Here is a 24296-nt window from a genome sequence, read left to right on the forward strand (position 1 = left end):
GCAGTCAGTCTAATAGGTTTTGATTTCCGTGTCTTATGGACAAATTAGTAAGTGAAGAGTAGTGGTGGCTGTTGATAGCTGAGGTTTATTTTGACTTTGTATTATGTTTCTCTTTCTTGAAACTAAGACTGTACGTTGCTGCTTACTCTCTGTAAAATAGCTCCCTTATTACTATGCTTATTTGATAAAAGAATTGAAAGCAATTTTTAAACTACTGCAGTCTTGAGACTTTTATGCTATTGTAACCTTCTTGAAAGCTGTAATAAATAGGGTTATCGTTAACTTTATGTATTCTATGGAGACATAAAATCACGTAGATTAGCTGATCCTTTCGTGTGGTGTTTCTGGTAATTAATTCGGTCTTAACCAGCCCCCCATTCTTATCAGTGTCATGTGCTGCTGGAGCACAGGCTTCGCCAGAGGTGGAGTCTGGTTCTGATCCCAAAAGCATCTCTTGCTGCCTTTCGCAGCGTCGCGTATACGCCAGGCTTGCTTTGGCCGTGTCTCTGCTGCTGTCAGGAGTTGCTCGGAGCAGCAATAAAAGCCAACAGGAAAAACACCATCCTAGCAAAAACGGTCAGACAAAAACTGCCGGCTTTAATTCACCAGCCGCAGGTCTGAGGCGGGGCTCCGGTACCGAAGAGCAGTTTTCAGGCCTGGAGGCAGCGGGTCACGGAGAGGAGAAGCCACTGGTAACGCCACGGTTCGGCGTACAGGTAACGGCCGCCGGTCCTCTCTGCCGGCGCTCCGGGATCTGAAGCACTCAATCGTTTCCTCCCTCCCATTACAAACGCGACGGCTGATGCTGTCACCCCGTCGATGACGCCGGTAAACAACGGCCCTGTGTGAGCCCATCCCCCGGCGCCTGCGGACGTCACGTCCCCCGCTGCCCCACCCCTTCCCGTCTAGGGGGTGTGGCCTAGGGCGGAAGTGACACCCTACCGGCGCGCCCCGGGAAGCGCCCCCGCAGAACGGTTTCCTTGTGGCGGGGTGAGATGGCGGCGCCCGGAGCCCCGGTTACCGTCACCGTCACTTACAGTAAGGGCCGCCCGAGGGAGGGCGGGCGGGGGGCCCCACCTCCAGCCACTGCCGAGCCGAGCGCGGCCCGCGGCACCTCCCCCGGCGCCCCATACCCTGAGCTGGCCCCGGTGCCTCGGCCCCCAGCGGGACCGTGCGGGTCGGACCCCGACTTCGGAGGGCTGCTCCCGGCCCCGGGGCCGCCCTTCTCTGCTGCCCCCGCGCCCCGCGAACCTCGCCTCGCCCGTTAACGGTAGCCCGGCGCTGCGGGGCGTGCGGGCCCATGGCTGCCCCTGGCGCCAAGGGGTAAGCGGGAAACGCGCGGGCGGCGGCGCTGGAAGGCTGCCCGGCGGCGGCGGCGGCCCGCAGCGGGGTGTGTGTGGGGGGTGTGACTGCTTTTGGCGCCTGAGCGCCCGCGGCTGCAGCTCCGCAAAGCCTCGAGGAGACAGAAGATGCCGGAGCTGCCGGTGCGGGGCTGCGGCTGTCGGCTGGATGGCGGCAGCGTCCCCGGCCTCGCTGGGCCGGCGGCCGGGCCTGACTCGGCCTCGGTGGGCCACGACTCATCCTCCGCTTAGCCTGATCTCGATCCTAGCTGCTACCGTAAGGTTTCACTCCTCTACTGGCCACCTCTCCCCACTGTCTCCCTCAAGCTGGATCGCTTAAGCTGCTCCAACAGAAGGAAAAAAAAAAATAGCTTTTTCCATATCAACAAGATGATCAAACTCACCCCACGGGGGTAGATCTACTGTAAGGGTGATGGTGGGAACAGGTGACAAGGCTGTCCTTGCCAGAGAGCACCGAGCAGAGGTCACTTTTTTGGTAGTAATTTTCATTTAGATGAAATATATCACTGAAGTCAGCACTGTATGTTAAGAGCAGGTGCTATGCGATGGCCTCTCCTTTTGCTTGTTGAATAAGCTTGAACATTTGCAGTTAGTGAGATGCAAATTGCAACAGAAAGTGGTGGTTTCTTCAGTATGACAGTTGGGTGCTGACCTGATGAAACGAGTTACTCAAAGGCCAGCTGACACGATTCAGCTTTTTTTCCTTGGGAAGAGAAATAGGAGGAGGGAGAAGAAGGTAGAAGGAAAGATGTGGTTAAGTCTGCAAACAAATACAAAAAGTTACTGCAAAGAGGTAAGAATAGCCTGGACTCCACTGTTCTTAAAAATAAGATGGGAAATACCATGGTCAAATTTTGATAAAGTGGATCTAGGTGAGGCAGTAGGAGGAATGAGAACGATAGTAATTATTAAATCAGCAAGGTATTCATCAGCTGATTTTTGTTAATATAACTTGTTAGTTTTTTATGGATTATTTTTTAATTATTGAATAATACATTCTGCTTCTGTTCCTTTTGCACTATATTGGTGACGTTCTTTCCACCTTCAGAGCTTATTGTTTGTTTCTGCTTGCTCATTCGTGTTTTCAAACTGTTACATTATTCTGTGAAAATGTTTCTTTTATCACCTGGCAGTTTTATCTAAAAGTCTTTGGTGAGGAACTTTGTGGAATAATCTGTTTGAATCTTCATGATTCATGTGCTCATTGATGCCTTCAGAGAGCTCCATTTGATCTGAGGGGTTTTCATTTGCAAAGATGACAGTAACTTAACGATATTAACATATATGTAATTCCAACATCTTGCTGTTTGCCAACAGTCTTCTTATCTGAGAATGTTTTTATCTTTCCAGTTGTTTTCTTATCTGGTAATTACTTTGTCATTAATAAATAGCAAATAGAAGGCATTGTTCATCTTGGACTAAAGCTGTCTGATTTATACCTGTTGCTGTCAGATGCTGGTTTACTACTTAGCACAAACATTTTTGTTACAGTTTTGCATGCATGAGTGAAAATGGGGAAAGACGGAAATAAGGGTTAAGAAAAAGATTGGTAGTAGACCCACATGTATCACTTGACAATCTGCAAGAAATTGAATTGATCTGTTTTTTAATGTATTTAGGCTTTTTTTAAAAAAGATTTTGGAATTTTGCACTAGTGGTTACTTTAAATTAGTATTGTCATTTACGGAAGCAAACTGATAAGCTATGATACCAGTTCTAACCCATGAGATATTTTTCATGGTGATTTCACTCTGCTGTGAATTCACAGTAAAATTTTTGTTACAGTCTGCCCAAAGTGGTACTCATAATTTGTAATTAAAACTGTTTTTATTGCTAGGCAAACATCAGCTGTTCTCTTCCCCATTTGCTGTTTGTTTGTTTTTTCTCTCAACTGCTGACAAGCACAGCCCTTATACAAAGCAGTTGTATATATCAAAACAACCTTTTGAAGTATGTTGAGGTTAGGACCTAAATTTTTTGTTGTTTCCTCCCCCCCCAAACAAATGGGGAAGAAGGTCTGTTTATGGAAAATGCTTGGGGGAGAGTTTGTATAATGTGATTTTGAGCTTAAAACCATTTTGGAATTAAGAAATAGTGTTGGAGCTTGCAAGTTTTTGAGGCCACAGTGTCACTTGTCATGTGACTCTGGGAGGCTGGAACATTTTAGAATCGATGTTTCTAGCACTCTTCTTCGTCAAAGATACGTGCATTTCAAATTAGTGGCGTGAGAATAGTTTTCTTTCTGGTATTTGTTAAGGAGTTCTCTCTTCCTGCAAAGTAAAAAATGCCTGTCTTGATTTCCCTTGCAGCCAATGGTGGCTCATTCCTGTAGTGCTTTCATATTGACAGGCCTTAAGTGCGTGGGAGCTGAGGGTTATAGAAGGGGTCTATTGCAAAGCAGAGATTAGTACATGTACTCCTTTTTTCTAAGAACTTCCTGCTGTTTGCATGCAAGTAATATTAGTGAGTCTGAATAAGGTGCTCCGCAAGTGGAAGGTGACATTTAGTCTGAGACTTCTCAAAGTGGTTAAGGCTGCATATCAGCAGTATTATGGGGAGAAATAATTTTTGGACTGCGAGAATTCTCTCAGGTGGCTGGTGGAGGGGAGACAGGGTAGACGTTGATCGCTTGCTTCTCATGTATGAGGAGCAGGGAGCAAAGGATGTGATAAATTGTCTCAGATTCCCCAAGACTCATGCTATTAAAAGTTCCTACAAGTAGGAAATGGAATACATCAGGAAGGTGTGGGCTTTCATGCTTTAGCTTGTAGGATGTCTGGACACCATCTGCACTCTTAAAAAGAGGTGGGGAATAATATATAGCAGGAGCGTTATGCTAGTAGAATACGCCTGATCGAACTCTTCAGATCATTAGAATGTGAAACAAAATTTTCAGCTGAGGTAAGTCACTCCAAGAGGAAGGCAATGCAACAGAATCCTTTGATTGAAAATTATGATTGTACATGAGAATCAGTGATTTGAGAACTTTCTGCATTAATGGAAATAAATATTAGAGACAGATTCCCTGTAATACTTTCTAGGTAACAATAAGTGTTACTGTTGCTCTGTTTTTTGTTAGGTAATGAAAAACACAGTATTCAAGTTGCTTCTCAACAAGAAGATGGTGAACCTACACTACAAGACATGGCTGTACTTATTGAACAAGTCACTGGAGTTCCAGTTCCTTTTCAGAAACTGATATACAAAGGTAACGTATAAATCTGTCAATGTTTCTTATAGATGATACCTTTCATCTTAGTCGCTTTCAGGTGTCCATGTTTTGAATGCCTTCAAAAAGACATTCTTATGCCACTAACTATTTTTTAACTGTTTTTTTCCTCTCTCATTTTCCATTTAGGGAAGTCTCTGAAAGAATTGGAACAACCGTTGTCAGCACTTGGTGTTAAAAATGGTTGCAAAGTCATGTTGATTGGGAAAAGGGTAAGTGTTGCCTTTGGACTTTTTTTTTTCTTAAATTATTGTCATTTCTGTCAGTGATTCAGCTGCTGAACACAGAAACAGGTTACAGCATAAACCTAATCTTGTATACCTACCCACAAAGTTGAGTTCAATCTCACGTTGTACTGCAAATAACTCTGCAGTTTGTACATTTCTGAAATTACATTATTGACTGACTTCTGCCTTACATTATTGACAAAATTCTGTCTAATCTGTTGCTTGTCAGTGCTCATGCACCTTCTGTGCACTGATTAGATTCTGCTAATCTTATTTTTCTGGTTTAAAAAAAAAAAAAAGCTGTAGCTACTGAGTCTGCTGGGTTATTTCTAGTGAAATGACTTGTGGTTGGTTTTGCCAAGTAGAGGACAAGGTAGTATCTCGTGGTATAAACGTTACCTCTACTTTAAAGATGCTAAGCTAACAAAAAAAAAAAAAAGCTTGCACTTTTCCTTTTTTCCTTCAAATTAATCTCATTTAATGTGTTTGTATACATTGCCGCTTTGACTGTATGTATAATTAAGCTTTGGAAGAAGCTTATTTGATAGGTATTAAAATATGGAAAGAATAACCACAGTGTAGTATGTATTTTAAATCAGCAGAAGCCTTTATGTCTGTATCACCACTGTTGCTGCTTTTTAGCTGCACAGTGTCTCTATTTGTTCCATAGTTGTGAATGTTGTACTTTTGAATACACAGAATAGTCCAGAAGAAGAGGCTGAATTAAAGAAGTTAAAAGATTTGGAGAAGTCAGTGGAGCAAATAGCTAATAAGTTAGAAGAAGTTAATAAAGAGTTCACAAGTATCCAGAAGGTATGCCAGTTTTGTATTATTTTGTATCTTTGTAAAACAGTTTTGTAGGTATATGTATTTAAAAAAAACTGTTTAAAGGTTTTGAATAGTCAGTAATAGGCTGCCCCTCCTAACTGTCCAAGGGTCCTGTAAAATTCTTACTGAATTTCAAATGCTCTTTATGAGTTTGCAAAATGGAGACATGGCACTGTTTGGAAAAAGGTAAATATTGTTGCATATTGGATAAATTATGTTCTTTAGATCTGGAAAAACATGAAGAGTTCTCTCAAAGTCCAAAGGAGACTGTCTGTTACTTGTTTAATCTTTTAAGTAAACCTAGCAGACCTTACATTTAACATTTCAAGGATTGATAGAATACAGATTGAGATTGGAGTCCCTATCATACTTGAAACTACAGAAATAGTAAAAGATGTTTTCTGCTGTGGTGGATTGACAGATTTTCTAAGCTGAGTATTCTGTAGGGTATGGAATAATTTTGTCTTTCCTTCCCTCTTTTTCCTCCTCAGGGATTTTTAGCAAAGGATCTCCAAGCAGAAGCACTAAAACAGCTGGACAAGAGGATAAAAGGAACTGCAGAGCAGTTCATGAAGATCCTGGAACAGATTGATGCCATTGTAAGTAAATAACCACAGAAGAGGGTCAAATCCCAACAGAAACTTACTGTTAAGAATAAATCTTTCTTGTAATTTATTTGATATTTTAAAATACTAAAAAATTTATTTTGGCTTTGAAAATTAGTTAATTGGTTTACTCATTTTTTCTTTAATATCCAGCTCTTGCCCCTGTATGTCTCCAAAAGACTACTTGGCAGCATCTATTTCTAAATGGTGACATTAATGCCTGTGTATGCATCCCCATTCTACAGAAGAGCTTCATTTGGGGCAGCAGCCTGTTAAGACTACATGAAATGGGTATCCTTTACTCAAGTTTTACCCTTTTAGTTTGTCTTGGCAAACTTTCATGTTAAACTTCATGGTAACAGTAAAGGTCTGGGGAAAAAAAAAACCAAAACAGATACACTTTGTATTCTATATCGCATAGGAACAAGGAGGTCCTGAAGAATGAAGAATATTCTGATCAGTCATATGTGGACTGACAGTACTTGTATTTGAGATGCCTGCATATTGAGGACTGGATTCTTTCTTTGGAATGTACTGGGGTATATTCAAGTGCTTCACAGTCATTAATGGATCATAACCTTACAGCATATTTCCAGAGTATAATATATATCTTCCTGTATTATGTAGTAGCTCAGAGCTAGGTGAGAATAGGGGACTTGTGCAGACATAAATAGAAGATCGTGGCAACTAGGGTATTTCCTTATTCTGTTTCTCTGTCTGCTGGTCATTCTCTGTAAAATTCATTATATAATTGTGTTGCATATCATGATCATAATATCCTGCTTTGAAGGAAAAATGCTGCTTTTCTGTGGTAGTGATGTCTTTGGGTCTGCTTCTTTGTACAGTGACCCTTTATGGGATTGCTTCAGAAAGATTCCATGCAAATGCCTGTAATTGGTGAACCAAATGTAGTTTAATTGATGGACACTTTGAAAAAGTTCAGCAGCAGACTAAATCAAAGAGTAATAATTTGAATTGGCCATCATCAAATGCTATACAATATGGATGTGTTCCTAGGAATGGTGAGGAGCTTATTAACTTATTTCCTCCTTTCGTATTGTGCACCTTTAATGGTAAACTAGCCTTTACTGTTTGTTGTGGCCAACAGTTCTTAAATACTTCTTTAAAATTATAATATGCTAAGTATTTTAAAGTCTTAAAATTTCTCTTTCCTTTTCTGCCTCATATAGAGGAAAATATTTTGCTGACAGTTCTTGAATACTGTTACACATACAAACTTTGTATAACTGACTCCCTGTTTGAAGTGGCAGATTTACTATGTGTTACCGTGAAAATAGCAATAAGATGACAACTATTTCAATTGGATGGGATTAAAGCTTATTTCTGATCCCTTCAATTTCTGATACTAAGTCCTATTTAGAAAAAAGTCAGTACTTGTATGCTGGTGTACAGTTCTGGAACCCAGCAAGCGGCCTTGAAAAACCCTTTCACTGCTTCCTAATTAATCCAAGCTGAATTTCCCAAGTTTACTTTTGATTCTGGTACTTTTTGCATGGCTTAAACAGAAAGCATGCTATTATTTATCTCCTTATCCAAAATACTCTAAATAGTACTGGACAAGGGACTTTCAGGTTTAGTACAAGATTTTAGAAGACTTATAACCTAGTGACTTCATGTTTAGATTTAGGAAATAATGGAGTCCCTGTGCCTCAGTTTTGTCTCTTGTGGAAGTGGAGCAGCCAGAGCTAAAATTAATTATGATTAGTATCTTTTAGTATTTTTAACAGTTGTTTGTTACTTTGTTGTGTAAGAGCCTATGACATTGATGAGCCTCATTTTTTTTTAAAAGCAAGAAATAAGTGAGGGTTTTTATTACCAGTGATTGAAGTTACATTACACATACCAAAGTCCATATTTGTTTGTTTTAATATACAAAGGCGACTGTGGTTTTTGTCATGAAAACTGAACTTCTGTGAAATCTTGCAGATTAGATACAAGTAGTTGAGTGGAATCTTTACATAAAATGTAGCTGTTCAATGGACCGGTATTACACCAGATCAGATGAACAGGCCACCAACTTCCTGAGGTATTACTTAGCTGTACTGTAGTTGTGCAATATACAGAGGTAGCAACACAGAAGGGTAACGAGGTATGTACAGGAACAAAAAATGGGTTCCACTGAAGTAAAAAATGGTAAATAGAAATGCAAAGCAGAAAAGCGTAAAGCTTCCAGAAAGTATTTTATCTGTATCTCAGAATTGTTTTATACAGTATTTAGTAATCTTTTTGTTAGCCAAGTAAAAAGCAAGTTCTGACAAATCTCTTAAATGCTATTGACCATATAGATGTGCTATTGATTCAATCAACAGCATGTTAAAAAAAGGTAAGGGGAAAAAAGTGACCGAGGGAGCTGTTTTCTGCTAAGAGAGAAGAATGGATGCATTGTAGAAGTGAAACATACCAGCAAGCTCACACTATAAATGTTTCAGTTTGTTTCTTTGGCAGAATTGTTGTGAAAGTTCTTTAAAGCGTCTTGGCTGTCATACATTGTTTGGATCAATCAAAAACATCTAGCTTGATACAAAATGAGATTTGTATGGTTATAGAGCGCTAAGGGTGAGGAAGCCTGCGTATCATTTTCTATCTGTTCTAGGGGTGTCACTCTCTTACTGTTAGCAGACAAGCTCATTAATTAGAGGAGCTGAGTTTGGAACTAATACTCCTTTTTACTACACTCCATGCGTTCAACAACTATGAATTTAAAAGAAGTGATTTAGGAAGCGGAGAAGTAGGTCGGTAGTCATACAGTATTGGGGTGGGAGAGAAAAAAATACAGTGTTGTCACTGCCAGAGGTGCGAAAGGAGAGTCTTGAAGGGATGCTTTTGGGTAGAGTAGTTGTAACTTAAACATATTAACATTAAATGTGTTTAAATAGGTACTGCTTCCACCGCAGGAAGGGTGGAGGGATCTTATGAGCATCTTACAAATTTTTGAATGCTGTGACACAGTCAGTCGTTCCCATAAGTCACAGATCTTTGAAGTTTTCTTCAGGAGGAATACAAATTGAGTCTTGTTCAACAGTTGAAGATTTGTGTGTGTGCATCACCAGAAATGCCATTATTTCAGCAGTTAAAACATTTGGTCCAGGAGTAAAAGTCAAAGTACACTACTTATTACAAATCTCAGTGAGTAGAACACAGAAAATCCTTGACTTGATCAGCTGGCACATTTTTTTAAATAACTGAAAGGCTTTTTAAGGGGGGGGGGGGGGGGGGAAGGAAAGCTTTTCTGAGATCAGTAGGAAAATTTAAATCCACAGTCATGACACTATGTACTTCTTGTGAGCCTGCTCTAATTTACATGAAGTCTGTCACCAATATTGCAATCTGAAAGATTACTTTGTTCTCATGATGATTTCTTATTAAATGGCAGATTTGTAATCTAGAAAGACAATATTGCAGAGAACAGATTGTTCTAACAACTGAAAAAAAAAAAGCTTTCTCTTCTGAAATACCAGTCACTGATTTTGTTTACATAAATTCACGACAAAATCATCTGTCAAATTGCATGTATCAGTATTGAGGACATAGATAACAGTATGACTCATAATTATGTTCTGGTGGCCCATCCTCCTTTCTTGAGGATTTTTTTTGGTTGTAATTCCGCTGTAAAACTTACTTAAATTACTGTATTGTTCTGATGAAACTTTTTTCACTGTCTCCTTGTCCCTGCTATACTTGTCATCTGTTAAATCAATACCAAATTAACACTTCAAGGATTAAAAGAAAGAAGTATTCTGAAAAAAACATCATTGTGCCTGTAACAGTCATTTCCTAGGCTTCTGGGAAGTTTTGCCACTTACAATAAGATGAGAACTTATTACTAAACCTTTGAATTTATCTGGATAAGTAAACATTTGATAAGCATTTCTTATTATAATTTTTAAATCACTTATCATGAATCATAAACAAAACCAAAGCTTTGGGGGAAAATTTTTCTAAAGCACAAGGAGCATGAAAATACTATCATCCCTCAGTGAGGGTAGAATGCTTAGTTACCACTTTGGCATTCAGAAAACCCATTGACAAATGCTGCCATTTAATAGCTGCTTTTAGAGAAGCTGCTCAGATGTCTACTTAGATGAAGAAGATTCAGTGTCAATGTAATGTGCTTACCCAATTTACCAATTTATTTAACAATAAGTTAAAAAAAGTGAAGGGCTGGTAGTCAATAAAAACTACATGCTAAAATACTATATATTGTTCTGGATTTTTAAAAGAAACTAATGAAAAGCTTCATGTTAGATGGATGGGGTGTCAGCAAAAAATCCTTTTTTGGAACTGATTAGCATTGGTGCCATGTGTAGCAGAGTGATTTTTATTTTTTTTAAGCAATTTGAAAACAAACCAAAAATGTTTCTGGCTATTATTGCTAGTGACTGCTAGTGTAGGAGATTGCGTGTTTTAAGAATGGTGTCCCTTTGGTTCTGATAAGGTAGTCATGAATAATAAATTTGACTAGCATTTGTTTTGTTTATTAACTGACTACACTGCAATCCACTACAAAGCGGATTCAGGCATCAGTTATTACCTACTGGGGTCTATGGTTTGGTAAATAAGAAATAACCAAAGAGGAGAACAAAGATGTGGTGGTAACACTAAGCTTAAAAATTGTTATTGGAAGCACTTCCAAAACAAATGGAACTTGAGCAGAGCTGAAGGTGATGTTCTGTGGCAAAGGGAGGTGGTTTTATTAGGAGATCAGCTGGGAGAGGGGAAGGAAATGATGAAGAGAGTCTGTATTTTGTAAGAAGCAGTGCTCAGGAGAGAGGGATGCTGGCTTCATAGTTAAAAGAACACTCAAGAATAGAGAGGATCTAGAGGCAGGAAAACACACACATGAATTTATTACTGTGTAAACGGTCGTTGGTTTTAAGGATTTCTTGTATAAAGCATGAGTGTTGTGCATACAAAAGATGAGTCTTTGAGGATGTAACATGTGTGCCTCTGCAGTACATCTTGTCAATGTACTGCAGGGTGAGAACTCGAAGAGATGTGGTTAAGCAACACTGAACTCAGGGGCATGGGGTGGGAGATAGCCACTGGTAACAGGGGGACTCGGGCTCTGTTTCTAGGTGGATGGGGGTAGGATAAAGAACCTGTGCCCAGGAGTTCTACAGAGGTTGCTGGGGTGTAGCCAGCACTGCAATCACTTTTGAAAGTTTAAGAGCATACAGATCAAGGACTGTGAGACTTGAGCAGGGTTTTGTCACGGAGAAAGTGCAATGCAAAGAGAAGACCTGCTATAAAAGTAAGAATATGCTGTGCAGTAGAAAGCCATATACTAATCCAAGCTACTGCTCTGCAAGCAATGCTAGCACGAAAATGTATATTTGGCAAGAGTTTTGCATAAGCACTGCCTAGGCTTAAGCTACTCCTTCTTTAATTTGATTTTAATTAAATATGGAAATGTTATTGTGACTTAAGGTTTATTGCCAGCTTCACCTGTTAAACCCTGACTAGTTGGACAACGTATTCCTGGAGAGGAGACGTAAGCTGACTAAGGTAAAACAGAGAGACTGTGAGATTTAATTTGATGTTAAGATTTGTAAACTTTACTAATTTGATTGCAAAACACCTTTTAAGCAGCTTGATAAGTTAGTACATTTAAGCCTTCCAATTCCATGTCTGCCAAGGGGATTACAAGGTGTGATTTAAAAAAAAACCAAAACAACAGCTATGAGGGTGTGCGAGAAAACAGGAGTTTGCACGCACAGATGTAATTAAAAAGAACAGTTTTGAAAAATGTTGACAAAAATAGAAATAGTCTGAATGTTTTCTCTACTTAGATTTCAAAGTTTCCTCCAGTTACCAATATCTGTTTTAGAAGCAGACTTTGTGTGGTAAGCCCAGCTGGAGTTCCCTGTTTGCTATTAAAAGTTAACTTAGGCCTGTTCTGATGACAGAAAATTGTTAATTTGCCATTTCAGGTTGGTAGGAATACTTGCATAGGCCAGAATCTCTTTCAGAAAATACAGCCTGAAGTAAGTACTCAGCAAAGGGAGATGGGCAGTGTAACTGAGCTAGTACATAATTTCATTTTTAATTTGGTTATTAAGAAATTCCAAGTCATGGAAAACTTCAAGGCTTAGAAGAATTTCTGTGACAGTGAGATAACATCTTCATTTTCTGGTGAGAATCAGCCATTAATAATTAGTCCTAACCGATCTTTGTTCTTTCAGGCTATTACATATATGGAGTCAAAACAGTATGCATCAAATACTCTCTTTATGCTAAATGTTTCTTGTCCTATTTTGTTCATTTTAAAAAGTGAATTGTGTTGTTGAAAACCAAGGGAGAAATAGGAATGTTTTCTCGTGTGGTTACAGGGTCCTATGTCTAATACCCCTTAGAATAGTTCATATAACTTTATAATATTTTTTTAAACTTTTTTTCCCCTGTGACAACTATAAATACTCCGAAGGCTGCCTTTTTTATTTGTGAACTAGAACTGGTGTTTGAAGAGAATTCACCCTCAGCTTTAAACTAACTTCTCAGTTGTTTTGTAATGTCTTTGGAGCATTCAGTTTCTGAAAGAAAAGCACGTAATACAACCTTTTCACAGTGTCCTGCTTATTGGGAAGAGACATGCAGGTTTAGCATGCTACAGTGAGCAAGGGCTTATTGCAGTATACAGTACTAGAAAATACACTTTGTAAAGAGCAAAGTAGCTTCCAAAATGAACAATTTAAAAAAGCTATGCTTTGGAAAATGGACATATGCCACCTAGTAAAAAGGAGTTTTCATTTTAGGCAGACCATTGTTGAAAAAGTAATAACAGCTTCTGAACCTATTCTGTGCTGCAAATCCAGGGAAGTAAGGTGACATTACATAAATGAACAAGGTGACTAGCATAGAACAGGTTCCTGTAGGAGAATTTACATTGTGTATGACAGATTCCTGGCATTAACTTGGTAACTTACTTTCAAAACTACTTCTCCTCCTCTTTCTCACAAAATGAGAATTTGGAAAGGATAGATAGGTGATGGAATGCATCTTAGGACAAACTGAAGAGTGTTTTTGGTAATATGAAGGTTAACATCAATTAGAAATAACCCAAACCCCATAACTTTTAGTTTTTATACATTTCTGTCCCTGTTTATAAGATAACACTGCACCAGTTTGCATTTGGAAGGGTATCTCCCTTAATCCCCATACTGACCTCTCTTGTGTCTCTGATGCTGATAATCATTTTTCCACCTGTAAGACATATGTCCAGTTTCTGGTTCTGTTTCAGGAGGTGCAAACTGACTTAAAAGCTCTCTGCAAGGGAAATAGAAATGTTAAAAGTTGATATGAGTTTTATCCAGCTTAACAATGCTGCTGTTTGGGAAAACTGGTACTGGAGCAACAGAAATGGAAGCTAGAACTACAGGAACAGAAGATTCCTTCTCTTACACATCTTCCAAAAGCAAACTAACAAAATAAACCAAAAAAACTGACCCTGGGAAGAGGTTAGTGTAGTAGTTACTCCCACTTCCAACTTCCATACTGTCTTAGGAGACAAGAAGCAGCATTGTGCATTCCTCCTTCCAGCTGAGTGTAGGAGTGAGAGGGATTTTAAATCTGAAGCTTATGTAGAAGTAAAATCATAGAATAGTTTGGGTTGGAAGGGACCTTCAAAGATCATCTAGTCCACCCCCCCTGCAATTAGCAGGGACATCTTCAACTAGATCAGGTTGCTCAGAGCCCCATCCAGCCTGACCTTGAATGTTTCCAGGGATGGGGCATCTACCACCTCTCTGGGCCACCTGTTCCAATGCCTCACCTCCCTCATTGTAAAAAATTTCTTCCATATCTACTCTCATTCTGTCCTCTTTTAGTTTAAAACCATTACCCCTTGTCCTGTTGCTACAGGCCCTTGTAAAAAGTCTGTCCCCATCTTTCATATAAGCCCCCTGTAAGTACTGAAAGGCCACAATAAGGTCTCCCCAGAGCCTTCTCTTCTCCAGGCTGAACAACCTCAGCTCTCTCAGCCTTTCTTCGTAGGAGAGGTGTTCCATCCCTCTGATCATTTTCGTGTCCCTCCTCTGGACTTACTCCAACAGATCTGTGTCTTTCTTGTGCTGAGGGCTCCAGAGCTGGATGCAGTACTCCAGGTGGGGTCTCACCAGAGCAGAGTAGAGGGGCAGAATCACCTCCCTTGACCTGCTGGCCATGCTTCTTTTGATGCAGCCCAGGATATGGTTGGCTTTCTGGGCTGCGAGCGTACATTGCCGGCTCATGTCCAGCTTTTCATCCACCAGTACCCCCAAGTCCTTCTCCACAGGGCTGCTCTCAATCCCTTCATCCTCCAGCCTGTATAGATACCAGGAGTTGCCCCAACCCAGGTGCAGGACCTTGCACTTGGCCTTGTTGAACCTCATGAGGTTCACATAGGCCCACTTCTCAAGCTTGTCCAGGTCCCTCTGGATGGCATCCCATCCCTCAGGCATGTCAACCTCACCACTCAGCTTGGTGTCATCTGCAAACTTGCTGAGGGTGCACTTGATCCTACTGTCTATGTCATTGATGAAGGTATTAAACAGTACTGGTCCCAATACGGACCCCTGAGGGATACCACTCATTACCAATGTCCATCTGGACATAGAGAGATTGACCACTACTCTCTGGATGTGACCGTCCAGCCAATTCCTTATCCACGGAACAGTCAAGCCATCAAATCCATATCTCTCCAATTTAGAGAGAAGGATGTTGTGGGGGACCGTGTCAAAGGCCTTACAGAAGTTGAGATAGACGACATCCGTAGCTTTTCCCTTGTCCACTGATGTATCACTCCATCATAGAAGGCCACTAGGTTGGTCAGGCAAGACTTGCCCTTGGTGAAGCCACGCTGGCTGTCTCGAATCACCTCCCTGTCCTCCATGTGCCTTAGCATAGCTTCTAGGAGGATCTGTTCCATGATCTTCCCAGGCACAGAGGTGAGACTGACAGGTCGGGCCTGACTTTGCTCTTCGCCTGACCCATATCCCTCAGGACTGCGAACTCCACCAGTGCATGATCACTGCAGCCCGGGCTGCCCCCAGTCTTGACGTCTCTGATGAGCTCACTTGCGTTGGTGACCATCAGGTCCAGTATCGCATCGCCTCTGGTAGGGCTGTCTATTACCTGGCTTAAGAAGTTATCCTCAATGCACTCCGGGAGTCTCCTGGCTTGCCTACAGCTCATCATGCTGCTTTTTGGGGTGGTTGAAATCCCCCAGCAGAACAAGAGCCTGCAAGCACAATGCCTCCTGTAGCTGGAGTAAGAAGGCTTCGTCCATAGGCTCCCCTTGATCGAGGGATGCATTGGGGGATGCAGTGAACACCAACCACAAGGTTCCCTTTGTTGCCTCAGTGTCTAATTCTTATGCATAAGCTTTCAACCTGCTCGTGGCTATTCTTCAGAGACAGCTCTTCATAATCTATCCATTTCTTGATATAGAGGGCAAGCCCTCCACCCCTCTCCTTCCACGCCTGTCCCTTCTGAACAGCCTGTAGCCATCAATAGCCACGCTCCAGTCATGGGATTTGTCCCACCAAGTTTCAGTAATGGCAACTAGGTCATAGCTTTCTAGCAGCACGATGGCTTCCAACTCCTCCTGTGTGTTGTCCATGCTGCGTGCATTGGTGTAGAGGCACTTCAGCTGGGCTGTCGGCTGTGTCACCTTCTTAGAGGAACACACCTTAATTCCTTTGAGGTATTTCACTGGTGTTTCCCTTTTGGCTCCTGTTACCTCAGGAGCCCCTGGCTCATCTCCGTAAGACTTCAAGTATGCTGCAGTGTAGCCAGCACATCTCAGAGCAACAGGCTGAGGGCCCTCGCTAGCACCCCGTCCTTCTAACCTTGGCATGTCGTCCCACAGCTTGTCAGGGGCAAAGGTGATGTTATCCCCCACTCCCTTCAAGTCTAGTTTAAAGCTCTGTCAATGAGCCCCGCTAGCTTGTGAGCAAAGACCCTCTTCCCCCTTTGAGAAAGGTGAATCCCATCTGACACCAGCAGGCCTAGTGCTGTGTAGGCCATCCTATTATCAAAAAACCCAAAATTGTGGTGGTGACACCAGCCACGGAGCCATGTATTAATAGACTGGGTCCGTCTGTTTCTTCCAGTGTTGCTGCCCGCAACTGGAAGGATAGAGGAAAAAAATACCTGTGCTCCAGATTCCCTTACCAACCATCCCGAGGCCCTGGAGTATCTTTTGATTGCCCTTGGAAATGTAAGAATGTGTCCCAGCTCACTCTGTTGCATGCCCATTTCCTCCTCACCCACGGTTCTGGGAAAGCATGCTAAGCCTGGTGATTATTATTTCTTTGTCTTGTATCACTTAGTGTGCTAATTACTGCACAAATACTGGAGCAGTGTGATCCCTGAACTTCCTGGGATCTCAGTGATGCCTATAGTTTCACTTCCCTTGATGGACTGGTTTTTTGGTATGGAGTCTTGTGTATTTTTAACTCCTATACTAGGTTATGTACAAGATCATGTATATTTAAGACCATGTATGTTTGGCTGGACACTAAAAGAAAAGAGCACCTTTTTTTTTATTGTTATAAAAGATTATGTATCTAAACGTACCAGTGGGGCTTGCATTTTAGCTGAAACGAAACAGAGAGTAGTATAGGGAAACCTCTAGCCTTGATACGGAGTTAGGGTGGAAAATAAAAGGTATGCCAGTGAGAAACTCCAAGATTTTTATGCATCTTCAACAGTGAGAGCACAATGTTTCTAAGAATGTTCACATAAACTTTATATAATGATAATCATCTGTACAGGTGTTTTACCTGTTTCAAAAAAACATCATAAACCTGAGCACCATTCTCTACCAACACCCCAATTTCACATAGCTCCAAAAGGACAAAGCATGTAAGATTTGCTAAGATGACATACATGAATATATTGGGTGGTAGGAGTACAGAAAATGATGTAGTTTGAATTAAATTAAAAGCTGTCAGCATGTAACACTTCACATCTGTTGCCTTCCATGAGTAGACTGCAGAGAAGATCAGATGTACAGCTTAAACAGACTGGCAATGCCTGCATTACTGATGATATATTCTAATGATGGCGAGTGATTGAGTTAATGTATTCGTAAGAAATTAATTCATCTTATAGTCTCTGAAAAAAACTGAAGTCGAAGCTCAGCAGAACAGTTAACATACACCACAGTAGACAAAAGCAGTGTATGTAGTCTATTGCTGTACGTTACCTAAAGACATATGGTAAATTTGCTAGCTCAGTTCTTTGCAATCAGCATGCTGCATCCCTGACTTTTTGAATTCATGACTTTTTCTTTTAAATTCTTTCTTGTGTAATCATCCTCACTGAGCAGGCGTGATGTTTTGAGGATGCCTGTTCAGAGGATTCTTTGATACACGCAGTTTTTGCTGTAAGTTTAATATGTTAATTTCAACATTAAGCTGCATCGTTTGTTTATTTTACTGCAGAATCTGCCAGAGAATTTCAGTGATTGCAAACTGAAAAAGAAGGGGCTGGTGAAAAGGGTTCAGGTGAGTTTTTTGGGGGTTTTTTGTTTTCCATTAATGCTGGGCACTTGTATACCAAGAGTGTGTGAAAATGAGAGCTGTTTAGAGCTTAGATTTTTTCCGGTGTTTGTTCTTACATTGGGACCTCCCTTTGAGAGGTATTTAATAGCTTTATAAAACAGCATACAAAAATACAGATTTTCATAGTTCATGCTGTTTTCAGATAATGTTTGTAATTTACATTAGTGGTTGGCCTTATGGCTGCCTGATGTAAAGTAATTCTGATAACTTGTAAAGAAAACAGGATTATTCCTCCTTTCCCTTACCTTGGTGGGCTGGAGTAATGAATGAGGTCTGGGCACAAGTCAGTTAACAAGTTACAGTCAACTGTAACTCCTGCTGGACCTTGCTAGAGGTGTTCTTTGGAAAATTTAGCTTCTATTGCAATGTACCAACTTTCTATGGAGAGTAAGTCTCTAAAATAAAATCTGTACAGAAGAGCAGCTGTGCTGCGGGGTGAGTTTTGTAATTGCTTTGCCATTGTATGATGCTTATAAATTCCTAGGCATTGTTTCTTTAGAGACCTTGAACTGAAGGTTTATTAATAAATACTGGAATTCATCCTTCCCCCTGCCCCCCCGCCCCCCCCCCCCCCCCCCCCCCCCCCCCCCCAAGTCAAACTTCCGTAAATGAAAGGTAATGCTACTCATATTACTGGTTTTATTTGTATTATGCTAGCTTCAGTCACAGGTTAGATTCCTAAAAATTGTTTGTGAAAGTACCTTGCATTCATATATGGAGTTGAAAGGTTTTGTCTTTTACTGTAACCTTATTAAATACTTTCCATTAACGATTTTTAAAAATAGCCATCTGTTTTGGAGGAAGCCCTACCAAGAAGTACTTTATAGTAGAAATGGTTTTTGTTGTAGCTTTAGGGACAAAGCACTTTGTACTCAGTTACAGAGGTAAGTTCAGATAATGCAAATTGAAATGAAGATGGTTGCTGGCATAGCTATGTTATATGGGGCTCTGAAGATGCTCTTCATTCCACGTGCCTAACCAAAGCAGCGAAACTTTTTGTAATAGAGGTATGGCTATAAACCTCATGGCAAGCTACTAGAGCTCCACTCTTGGGTGAAGTTATTGCAGAAGTAAGTGGGGCTTTGTATAAGAACTGCTGTTAAAGCATAAAACAGACTCTGTTGAGCAGAGATCAGAATTATTGATGTGCTTTTATAGGCACAGTGTTCTGCAGCTGTAGGTTATGAACCCTTTGAGGACTGCAGAAGAATCTAAGGGGTTTCAGACCAGAGCAGTCAACAACAATTTGTTTTTCCAGAGCAAGAAAACGATGGCAAGTTATGCTTATTACTATTAGGTAATAATACTCTTATTTGTGAAAGCGAGGGGGAGCTATTAACTGCCTTCTGTTGCTGGCAATCACATATCTTCCAGAATGGGGAGACAGATATAAAACAGTTGCAGCCAGCAACTGCAATTGTTACCACCTTGACTTTTTCATCACTCAAGTCCTTACAGAAGTGCGTTGATGCCAGCTCAAGGGATTGGTTGAAGACAGATGATTCAAAACAGTGTGATGGTTGAGAAACATTCACCTGGCACAACAGTTTGCTGCTCTAGAGGGAAGGAAGTTTCTTAATGTCATTTTAATGTAAATAACATTAAATACCTGGTTTGACTGTTAAAGTCTAGTACAGACATAGCAAAACTGAGTGCAAGACGTGAATAGGTAGTGGGAGAGTCTGCTTAGAAACTACAGTGTCCTCACATCCATTGGAATTGGCCTAAAAGAACTTACTGGCTTCAAATGCTGGCACAGTGTGCTGTGTACAGCACAAGCAACGTGAGCAGTGGCTGCTGGCTCTTAATTGCTGTGTGTGGGTTGCTATACTTGTAAGAATTCGTGGGAAGGTTCTAAGAAAGCTTAAGGTGCTGTGGACTGCCCTTTTTGGAAAGGAGCCTTCTGTCTTTTGAGGCACACCAGCTACTTACTGATAAAGATGAAGGTTTAGGTTGCCCTGTAGTCCTGAGAAACAGAAGAGGCCTTGATTTAATGAAAGCTTGTTTTAGATTTGACTGAGTAGGTCTGTCACTCCCACCCTTGGCTACAGAAGTATGTGTTCTAGAAACGAGTTTAAAAGTCATGTTCCAAACTGAAGCACTAACTTATCTGAACCTTTATGATCCTTATTGTTGCTTATGAACTTTGGATCAACTCAAAGTACTTCAGCGGCAGGACTGGTGAGGATGGGCAACCATGTTATTGCCTTATGAAATATCATGTTTCTTTTGGATTCTGGGTAAACAAAATTGTGAATAAGCAATTATCAAAACTGAACTGGAAGGTGGTTGTTGAGTTAGCGTCTTGAAATTCATGATGGAAACTGCAGTTTCTGTTCTTAAGAAGCATCTACCATTGCTATAATTGCATCCCCAATAACATTTGTTTGTTTGTTTTTCTCAGGTTTTTCTTGCCCAGTGTGATACCATTGAAGGAAATATTGGTCAAGAAATGGACAAGCTACAGTCAAAGAATTTGGCACTAGCAGAATGAGGCATTACCCTACGTAATTAGGAAACATAATTGCTCTATGAGCAAGAAGAAAAGTTTGCTCTTTGTTTTGGAGCACGTATTCAGCTTTGTTTTTCGTTTTTTTTTAAAGCCCAGTCTGTTAGACTGGTACCAGTCAGTCATTTCTTGCTGGTTGTCTTGTTTGCCGCTTGGCTAGACCTATTATTTTGAAAAGAAAATCCTTCCTGAAGAATGGCAAAAATAATCTTTGTGGTGAATTGTTATGTATCTTATGGATGAATGTTTAGTTAACTAAGTTATAAAGTTTGCAGTGATGGGTAATTTTGTCTGATACGTCTTTGAATTTATTTACAGCTCAAATCAAAGAAGGTCTATAATCGTACGAGTGCCATAAGTTGCAAATGTAGGACTTCAGCTTGATTGAAAAAGGCAAACTGAGATGACATCTGGGAAAGTCGAACATTCTAGTAGAAAGTTCAGAGCAATAAAAAAAAAACCCTACACATTTGTATCTACTTAATGTTTGTATGCATTTATAAATATAAGAAAGCTTGACTGTAAGGGAGTCATACCTATTTTAGCCTTAAATTGTCATAATAAATGGAATGTACTGTAACATGTATGGTACCTAATTTTGAGTGGTGCTTTAAGTTGTTACTGAGCTCCTTGATACAAACGTATGTTTTTTACATAGATTTCTGATGTAATGTGGTTTTTATAGATTATTCTTATTTTTATTGTTTGTGTTCCATCTTGAGTTAGGATGGGAAATGAAATGAGATTACTCATGCTGCTCATATACCAAGGGTTCAGTTCAAGCAAGGTATAACTAAGGAGCTATTTTGAAAGGTTTTTTTATACTTTTTTTCTGATTTTACTGAAGTCATGATGGTATATTTAATGGAAAATTGCAGTGATTATTTCTAGTCTGTTAAGGTAATCGGTGAATTTTTATAACATGTTACAAAGTGACACAACTTTATTGTAGCAATGCCATGCAGCTGAGGATTATGACTGATTCTCGCAGTCAGATGCGTGCCACGCTTAGCCTTCTCTGTTAGGTGAAAAATAAGCTTTTGCAGGAGATAGTAACTGTCAGCAGGTGCAGTCAGCTTTGCAGTTGTTGGTCAGAGCCCGTAGCTAACATACCTATAGTGGGAGTTGCTTTTTCACTGATGCTTCTGGTCGGTAGGTCAGTCTTATACGTGGTGGCTGGTGAAGTGGTGACTGGTAAGGAGCCTGTTTCTGTGGGGAAGAAAAGCTCTTTTGTCTCAAATGAATCAGACTGAGGATGTTTAGAAATGGCCCTTAGGTAGTGAGCCTTTAGCCATATGTAACTGTTTTAAGATTAGCTGTCCTTTCAAGATAAAAATAGGAAATGTGTGTAAAAAGATGTTAACTTCTAATAAGTTATAAACCTTAAATAATACCTAAAGTAGTATTATTGAAGTATTATCTTTTGATGTTTGTAATTGGAGGAGCATTTCTTTAGTGAAAGATGCCATTGGATAAATGAAATGATAGCCCTGCATTAGAAAGGGTCACTTTTATTCTAAAAATGCCTTTTGACCATACCAAGATTGGAGCTGCCATATTTTTTACTGTTAACCAGTTTCTTCAAGGTTGTATTTTTTCCATATGTAACTCTCATCTCAGCATCTATGGAGTATTTTAAGGTCTAAACTCCTAGGAAGCGTGTCTATCATGTTAGGAAATGGTATGTTTGGTAGGACTGTGGATATTTTTTCCTAGGCTACTAGTCTGGTCATGCTGCATTTTCCCAGCACTTTAAGGTTAGGAGGAAGAAGAGTTGGTTGTAGCCATTTTTGTGAAGCCCTACCTAGCTTGGTGCTGCTTCTGGACCAGATTCAGCTGACTCTTAAACCACCAGCAACACTGTTGCCTAATTCAGGGAATGCAAAATTATTCACTTTCCTGTAGTGGAAAGGATCCTCACCCCCTCAAATGTAAGTCCTCTAATGCATTGAACTTTCACAGGTGCATGTGTAATAAGCAAAGTATCCTCTTGTGCCCATGAAGAGAACTGGGAGCTGTGGTCATGGCTAGGACTGTGTCCGTTTCTGCTGCTCCTTCGTATTTTTCTCTCTTGGGCGAGAACACTGAGGCTATAGGCAGACATCATCTTCCCAGCACTCCTTCCCAGAAACTGCTGCTTCTTGAGATGTGCTTGTGGGAGTACATCCTCAGCCTGTCTCAAAGCCAGGTGGATTAACTTTTAAGATGTTCCAAAGTAGATCTTTTGATAATCTGGTACTTGGAGACAAAGAGAGTGATGATGAACCTCTCCCACCAGCACATTGGATTCAGCAAAAGGTGGGTGTCCTGAACTGAAGTTACCTTACAGTGGTAACTCCTAGTATCAGAGTGTTTGGTTTCTAGGACAAAAGTATGTGTGTGAAGACAAACTTTTGCAGTGTAAAATTTTTTGTCTTCCAAATATAAAAATGAGTCATTTTGGAAAACGCATGGTTGTATTTAGAGTTATCGAAGACCTTCTAGAGTGGATTGACTTTTATAGTTAGTTTTGAAAGAGGAGTCCTACACTTCATTTTTTCATAATAGCTTTAAATTTCAGTAAAAGCAAACTTCTGTCCTTTTGATAAGTGCAGCAGACTACAATTGTGGGAGGAAGCGGAAGGAAGAGGAGATCTTAAATATTCTTCAGAATTTGTAAAGATAAACATAGATCTTAATCAAGCTTAAGCTATATTCTCACTGATTCTGTAGTCTAGGTGTACTGTGATACCTATTTTGCTACTGAATCATTTCCTCACCCCAACCATCTGCCCTGATCATGTCAAAAGAGAAGTTAACTCCCTTTTGCCTTAGTTGCACTTAGCCATCGTCTTCCTCCAGTTGCTGTGTTGCTCTGGCTGTGTTTACACACCTCGGATTTGCCATCTGGGCAAAATGTCTTACCACAAAGTTTGTCTTTTATGAAAATGGAAATCGAATTACACACTCCCTTGCCCCATTTTCTCCCCCGGCTCCTGTAGGCTGGTGCAAGACGAACCAAACCCGACATTCAGGGAGCTGTGAACTCTGGAGCCATGAAAGGGCTTGCTCTCTGGGAAGAGCGTAAAATGCGCTGCTTGTAGCGGTGTCCTCTGTGACCAAGTCCTCCTGAAGGTAATGTCGCTGTAAACCTGGAGTAACGCTTTTTTGACTTTTAAGGGTCACTCGTGGTTTGGAGTGGAGTACTTGACACGGTGGAGCTTGGGGCTAGATTTTTTTTTTTTAGTTAACTTATTTTATTGTACTATCAAATGAAAAGGTAAAAATAAAATATGGAAAGTTCTCTGCTGTCCCTGGTCGTGATGCGGTTACTAAATGCTGTGGATGCGCTGTAGATGGGCTGTACTTAAGTGGCGAAAATGCATGCTGCTCTCCGTGTGACCGTGTGTGCTGTGCCGGCGAGCAGGAAGCATTTGGGAGCAGGAGCTGGCCGTGCGAGGCCTCCCGAAAGGGTGCCCCGAGTCAAAGCCTGACACGTTACCGTGATTGGCAACAGGAAGCTTGAAGAAAAGCTGATGGTTGTTTTTTTTTTTTTTTTAAACGTACTTTTCACGGTTGTGTTGCACACTGAGGGTTTCTGGATCTGGGTGTATGGGATGTACCGCGGGGGGGAGGTGTTTATTATTTTTCACTTATTTTGGAGGGGTTTGGGGGCACTTTTTAGGGAATTTATTCAGAGATGTGGTGCACAGCTGGATTACCGTGCCTGTCTAGTTCTGATGGTGCTCCAAAGGCTTAACTACTGAAAAACCTGATCAAGCCAGTGACTTTAATCCTGCTCCTCTGTTGAGATAGTTTTGTTTCTCCTCCTCCGGGGGCGGGCCCGGGCCTTCTGGCCCCGCCCCCAGCTGCAGTCCCGCCCCCGGCGCCTTCGCTCCCGCCCCAGGGCGGGGGCGGGACTTAACGGCAGCTCCGCCCACCGGGCGTGCGTTGCGCCGCGGGGCGGAGCCGTAACCTCATTCTACCCGCCGGC

General features: G+C 40.9%; 1 protein-coding gene across 1 annotated transcript; it reads left to right on the plus strand.

Annotated features, from left to right (window-relative positions):
• Positions 1–995: 995 nt before the first annotated feature.
• On the plus strand, positions 996–21118 carry BAG1 (BAG cochaperone 1). The gene is made up of 7 exons (XM_050891462.1): positions 996–1038; positions 4441–4569; positions 4720–4802; positions 5517–5630; positions 6137–6244; positions 17695–17757; positions 20219–21118. The coding sequence occupies exons 1-7, from the start codon at positions 996–998 to the stop codon at positions 20306–20308; spliced, it is 630 nt and encodes a 209-aa protein (XP_050747419.1). The 3' UTR covers positions 20309–21118.
• Positions 21119–24296: the final 3178 nt, after the last annotated feature.

This window comes from Gymnogyps californianus, chromosome 2 (genome assembly GCF_018139145.2).
Source record: "Gymnogyps californianus isolate 813 chromosome 2, ASM1813914v2, whole genome shotgun sequence".
In the NCBI taxonomy this organism is placed as follows: Eukaryota; Metazoa; Chordata; class Aves; order Accipitriformes; family Cathartidae; genus Gymnogyps; species Gymnogyps californianus.

Coding starts and splice junctions, on each gene's coding strand:
- BAG1 (XM_050891462.1), top strand. CDS start 996: ATGGCGGCGCCCGGAGCCCCGGTTACCGTCACCGTCACTTACA. Junction 4,570..4,719: donor TCAGAAACTGATATACAAAG/GTAACGTATAAA, acceptor TTTTCCATTTAG/GGAAGTCTCTGAAAGAATTG. Junction 5,631..6,136: donor AGTTCACAAGTATCCAGAAG/GTATGCCAGTTT, acceptor TTTCCTCCTCAG/GGATTTTTAGCAAAGGATCT.